Source organism: Strix uralensis, chromosome 5, assembly GCF_047716275.1.
Source record: "Strix uralensis isolate ZFMK-TIS-50842 chromosome 5, bStrUra1, whole genome shotgun sequence".
Taxonomy (NCBI): Eukaryota; Metazoa; Chordata; class Aves; order Strigiformes; family Strigidae; genus Strix; species Strix uralensis.
This window is the reverse complement of record NC_133976.1, coordinates 23,893,882-23,900,660: the sequence shown is the minus strand read 5'-3', so window position 1 is coordinate 23,900,660 and position 6,779 is coordinate 23,893,882. Positions and strand designations below refer to the sequence as shown.

The following is a 6,779-nucleotide window of genomic DNA, read 5'->3' as shown; positions in this document are numbered from 1 at the left end:
ACATGCATGCAGGCATGCACGTACATACACGCACGCGTGCGCGCATACACACTCACACACACACATGCTTAGAGTTTACACTGCATTCTTCTGATGCCATGATTATTATTTTATTTGTACACCCACCTTTACTGCACATTCTAAACAAACAATAGACAACAGTGTAAGGAATATTTTTTCCTTAAAACTGCAACAAAACAAGTCTCAACATTTGCAAAACATTCCTTTATTATTAGAAATAAATTATTTTGTATAAAAATTAGCATGCGTTGACCATTGCATTTATTTTAGCATAACCCAGGACTTAATTCAGTCAGCCGCCACAAGAAACAAACTCATCTTCTTTTACGAGTTGAACAATGTAGGACAGGAAAGGAAATTGTCACAATCACAAAAAAGTACTTACAAATATAACATCAGACATGATTTATTTCAACAGCATTTTTTCACAAGCTAACATTTGTTTTCCTTTTGTGATTTACTTCCTTTTGTGAGTGAACAGTCCAGAACTTGACACTCTGTCTCTATGTTATAAAACTGGACTTTTCCTTCCCCTGTCTCTTTCGCCTTTTGCCTCTTGTTTAATCCTTGTCCTTTAGAAGACTGACTACTGATTTGAATGTAGTCTACTGATATTTCCAAGACTCAGTTCTGGTGGTGGTAAAGTCTATGTTTGCAAGATCCCATCCTGCAGGTCTTCCAGTGAATTTCATCCCTGCTCAGTTTGCCTGATTGCTGTAACTGACATAAGTTGTCTTGGTAGAGGAGGCTGTAAATCAAAAAAACAAAAACAAACAACAATAAAAAAATAAAGTTCAGGATTTTTAGAATCAGGAGAGGAGAAGAAAACCCCACATATTTAGCATTTGAACTCAGACAATGTCCAACTGTATTTTCAAATAAGATGGCCCATGTTCATGGAATAAAGTAACAAAGTTTAAGCATGTATATAAGCAGTGAATAAGTTGTATCTCAAGTTCTGTGTTCTTGATGATAACTGTTTTTGTTTATGACTTGGGGAAGCAGAGGGCAATAGAGATGAACAATGTTGAGTGGTTTTAGCATTCCCATAACAGAATTTCAACATACTATTTGTCTGGAATTATTTTGGCCGATTTCTGTATGGAAGTTTTTTAATTTAGAGCTTGGATTTTTCTCTCTCTTCTACAGGTTGAAGAAAACTTTGCAGCTAGTGGTGGATTATCCATCTAGAAGGAGGCTTATGCTCCTTGAAAGGAGCAACGGCTAACATGGGAAACATCTCTCCAAGTTAACAAAACTGAGTAGTTAGTGCCTACAGCACATATTCTCTGGAGAGCCTTCAGACACAAAGCATCTGCATATAAGTGAGCCAGAAGAAACACTTGTGAGAGCCTAGGCTGTATTTTAGAGCTGCCATGCTATTATGGTCTTCTTACGTTGATGGTCAGCTGATCATGTCTTCCTTTGAGCAAAGATCATACACTTTGTTCAGGATGCGGCAGTATGTTGAGAAAGTTAAACATCTTTACTACTGTAAAAGTGAACAACTGTGAATCTTACATGGAATTTTGTGTCAGCTTCTAGACCTTACATCTTATTCCTTTGCTGTAAAAAATATGGCCCAAGTCTCCACTGTTGTGTTAATGTAGTGGTGAGAAGAGGGAAGCGGTGACATCAGATCTCACAGACAGCTCCCTAATTTTAAACCAGTTGGGTACATGGCAAATCAGATTGATAGGGGACTGAGTGTCTTTTTTGTCTATAATAAGATCTATGTCACACTGCATAAAGAGGAATTTGGCTTCCCAAATATGTTTTATATTCCGTCTGCTACAGACATGTTCTGCTTATGATAGTGAAGACTGCAGCTGGCAGGATGAAAATAATCTGATGGTTGTCTAGTCTATAAATTCAAAGATCTCAAGTCTATTCCCATACCTTCCTTCCTTCCTTCAACTGCTTTTTTCTATATAGAATCTGGTAGGAACAGCTGAGATAGATAGGAAAAGGATTCTTCATTCTAGGTCCTAAATCCAGCCCAACAATCCGATTATTTGGGAAGAACAGACTACAGAAAACAAGAAGTGACAGTTCCTCTCTCCTGCACCAAAGATTAAACTAAATCAAACATCACTAAAATTGCTGTAAAATAATACTAGGTAGTAGTATAATAACTTTGTTGCTTGTTTTTTCTTCATGTTTTCTTTGGGTTTCTGAGCAATTTGATTCTACTATTGCATTTGCCATTTTGTAAGACACAACAGAACCAGACCATTATAATTCACATATCACTATAATTTTTATTTCCTAAGAATGTATATATAAGAATGAATAATCAAAAGGAAACTGCAAAATGTAATATTTCTTGCTTACTATTGGAGGTAAGTCCAATACTTTGTGTCTTGAAGAGCTAATTCATGGAAGGATTGCTTCTGGCACATTAAGCAAGTCTTTCACATAATCGATCACAGTATTCAAGCACCAACATGAAATAGCTTTATTTGCATGTGTTGGGACACTTGAAGCAAATATAGCCTCATTTACATATTTCAGATTTTTCAGATGGGATGTATTGCTTTGTCTGAACTCTCCCATGCTCCCACAGCTGGATTTCTGAGAGGATTCTATTTTCCCTTTGGCCCGTTAAGTCCTTCTGAAAATAATGCAGGACTGCTGAAATGGCACCAAGTTCCTTAAAGGATCTTTTTCCCAGTTAAGACTTAACAAATAAATGCACATCTGCAAACTCTGCACACTTGGGAACAAAAGGATGGAGGGACCAGAGCTTATTTTTTTCCCTCACTGTGAAAATAGGCTGATACGTGATCAGGTTAAGCTAGCTTACTACATTACCCGGTATCAGCTGAGTTCTATGATAACTTTTCATGTGTATGTTTTTAGCCCACAGCAATGTAACATAATCAGATTTATCACAACTCAGTAAGCTGAATTATATGAGAACATTTGCAAGAAGCTCAAAATACAAAAATAAGTAGTTACTACACCTCACCTGATTTAGACTAACTCATTAATTTGCTGTGACTTTGTTGTATATCTGAGACTTAAACAGTTTTGACAGAATTAATCTAGGACTGATCAAGAAACAAAAATTATACTATTGAGTTCTGAAGGTTGTTACTTTAAAAAATGATAGCACAGGAAGCTAGTGTAGATAGTAGTTCAAAAAGTATTAAATATAATCTCATCTCCAAACAATGGGTTTTTTTACTTGATAAATATTGCAAGTGTCTTTATAGTTCACTGTAATAAGCCTACAGTTCCTGTTTGGGGATCTGAAAGCTTCAGCAGCTGGTGTCCTGCTCTTTAAGACTGTTAGCATTTCACAGTAATAACATGAACCACATTTGGCAAGCATAGATGCCCAGAAAAAGTAACAGACTTGGCTCAAAATATTTCTGGGAATGAACACTCTTTTCTAGCTCCAGTTACTATATTGCTGCTGGAATGAGACAAAGGGAAAAAGAATAAAATAAAAGAGGTTCTAAAGCAATTTAGAATTATTACTGTGATCTGACCTATATGCATTTAAAGTACTTGTCACTGTTATGCCTTCTGTAATTGCATCTGGATTTTTTTTCATCCTGTTTTGCAGACACAATTTGTTTTCCACTGAATGTGAATGTATATCCACATAAAAACATGACTGTATACATGTGGAAGACTACATGGAGTAAAGTCTGTTACATGGAACAGGACAAACCAGAGCACAGCTGTCTCTGGATGGAAAGCAAAAGGAATTACCTGACTGTCTCATCTTCTTACCTAGTTATGAGCATTGATATCACTACCAGTATTTTTGATTGGGAAATGGTGGAAAACACTTACTACCCACTTCTGGTATACTAGGAATAGCCTGATTCTGTGATCAGCTTCATATACTATCATTGAAAAGAAAGACCTACCTCACATGGAGTCAGTGCAAGACGAAATTTTTCAATGTTGGGAGTTTGTGACTATTGACCTAGTGAAAAGGACTTCATAGAATCATAGAATGGTTTAGGTTGGAAGGGACCTTAAAGATCATCTAGTTCCAACCCCCCTGCCATGGGCAGGGACACCTTCCACTAGACTGGGTTGCTCAAAGCCCCATCCAACCTGGCCTTGAACACTTCCAGGAAGGGGGCATCCAGAACTTCTCTAGGTAACCTGTCCCAGTGTCTCACCACCTTCACAATAAAGAATTTCTTCCTTATATCTAATCTGAATCTACCCTCTGTCAATTTAAAACTGTTACACCTCATTCTATCACTACACTCCCTGATAAAGAGTCCCTCCCCACCTTTCCTGAAGGTCCCCTTTAAGTACTGGAAGGCTGCTATAAGGTCTCCCTGGAGCCTTCTCTTCTCTAAGCTAAACAAATCCAAATCTCTCTCAGCCTGTCCCCATAAGGGAGGTGCTCCAGACCCCTGATTATCTGTGTGGCCCTCCTCTGGACCCACTTCAGCAGGTCCATGTCCTTCTTATGCTGGGGGCTCCAGAGCTGAACACAGTACTTCAGGTGGGGTCTCATGAGAGAGTAGAGGGGGAGAATCACCTCCCTCGACCTGCTGGCCACACTTCTCCTGATGTAGCCTGGGATACAGTTGGCTTTCTGGGATGAGAGCACATATTGCTGGCTCATGGTCAGCTTTCCATTCAAAATTACTCCCAAGTCCTCTCCACAGGACTGCTCTCAATCAACACTCATTACCCAGCCTGTATTTGTGCTTGGGATTGCCTCGACCCATGTGCAGGACCTTGCACTTGGACTTGTTGAACTTCATGAGGTTTGCCTTTCTCCTTTTGTCCTTTGTAATATGTCAGAATCTGTATAAATGCATAGCTCAGTCTAGCAGATTTACACATCTTGAAGGGTCATGAGTTTTTCAAGTGAATTGGTTTGCACTCAGTATCCTCCATGCAACAGCAACTATTGTATGGTAAACTTATGGACTGTTTTTATACAGTCTTCAATCTGGCAAAAACTGAATTCAGTGGGGGGGTGTGCATTTTTCTGAAATAAGTACAATATTTTTCTGCAAAATTGGTACTGACTTGTCTGAATGTGCTCAAGCAAAATAGTACTATTCAATCTCCTGTCAACATCATCAAAAAGTAATAAAAAATTTTTAAAATCCCTCATTTACAGGAAAATGACTGAAAAAAAATTGTCTTTAATTGTAACAGCTGCTGTCCATCCTGTGTGACCTCTAACTCCTCAATAGAGACCAATTCTCCATTAGTACTAAACTCTGGGGGTAAAGTTAGTGGCTCTACTCATATTTTTTTATTATTATTATTATTGTGAAGTCCAGTTTATAAGACTGTATGTCATGTAGTGGAATGGAAGCTATAGGTCTCTATTTTCTTCTATACCAGAGCAATTTAGAGATGTGGCAAAATTCAAGAACTTTTCTGACGTGGGAAAGAACTTTTCCCATTACTAACCCACGACATATCAGAACATGTAATGATTAAACTGTATATGAATTATCACGATTTCGTACCAAGATGAGTAAGACCAAAACAAAACCTGGATAGGAAGTGTTATTCTGGGAAATGTTAGTACTCATGAGTTGTGATAAATGAACAAGTCGACAAATATTAAGTTAAGGTGGAAAGCTAAAAAGCATTATTTTCACTTCCATACCTAACTGTAAAATAAAAATTATGTTAACTGTTCTCATTCTACTTTTTTGCAACAGCCTTGGAGTTTTGAATATACAATGATGACCATAAATACACCTCATGAACTGTCAGGACATACCACGACTGGCACAGCAATGTACAACACATCAATTTAGCACTAGCTAAACCAGATCATTTTAAAAAGATGTGGCTTTCTTTTTTTTACTAGCCTCCTGTGAAAAACAATTTGTTTGAAACAACTCTAGACATTCCTGCATTCAGCAGTACATGAATTTTGACACATCTCTGGTTTCATGCAGAACAAGCAACAAAAAGAATGAAGTTTATTATTAAAAGAAAGTGCATTCTTGTGAACGTACATCTATTAGGAAGTGCTGCCACTCTTGACCATGGGAAAGTCTACAGATGACTTACTGTTGGTTTCAAGACTTTCACAGAGCTCAGTTTTGACCTCGCCATTTGGTCTGTCATTTCCTTTTTGGGTCAGTTTGCTTTGCATTGTGGCAGCTGTCACCACAGCCTTGAAGCTCCGCTTCCGTTTTTGAACATTCTGCTCTGGATGAAAAATGATAATATAAACCTTGGGCATGTAGAGCATGCCTAGAGACACAGAAGCACTTAAACTCATGGAGACAGTAAGTGTTGTTGTCTGGATGTACATCTGGGGAAGGAAAGAAACAACATAAAAATCATTGTTATATTGATTTAATATAAGAAGGAAAATAAAGTAATTAACAAAAATACTAAGTGGAAAGGGAACAAATAACACTACCTTTTCTGTACATACATCAGAAAGACCCTTGACTTTGGCTGCCTTTAATTATAGTCAAATATATGGCTGTTTCATGTTGGTTTTTTAACCTTAAGTGTAGGTGGTAAAAACAACATAATATTTATTAAACTTCGTTCTCATAAAATTAATCAAGATGCTGTAGCAACCACATTTTCAGAAAAGAAACAAATACGCCTGTACAGGAACAGAGGAGTGACAATAGGGTTAGCGTTGTATCATCTACTTTAATACACAGAAGCCTCTACAATATGCCACGTGGTGATTCAGTAGAGTATGCAGCATGGCTCAACTGGCAGCAGGCATAATCCAAATTTTAAGAAATCTTTTATATACTCTTTGAGTTTCGAGCTTGGGA

At 37.6% G+C, this 6,779-nt stretch overlaps 1 protein-coding gene across 5 annotated transcripts in view; it reads right to left on the bottom strand.

Annotated features, from left to right (window-relative positions):
* Window positions 1-207: 207 nt before the first annotated feature.
* GRM8 (glutamate metabotropic receptor 8) overlaps window positions 208-6,779 on the bottom strand; it is a 356,584-nt gene continuing 350,012 nt past the window's right edge. For 3 of the 5 annotated variants that reach the window (XM_074870103.1, XM_074870105.1, XM_074870106.1), the window contains 2 exons: window positions 5,991-6,292; window positions 208-769 (listed from right to left, as the gene is read on the bottom strand). In XM_074870103.1, the coding sequence (XP_074726204.1) occupies window positions 5,996-6,292 (297 nt within the window). In that variant the 3' untranslated portion in view covers window positions 208-769; window positions 5,991-5,995. The remainder of the gene's footprint in view (window positions 770-5,990; window positions 6,293-6,779) is intronic. The other 2 variants (XM_074870101.1, XM_074870102.1) reach the window with 1 other exon arrangement.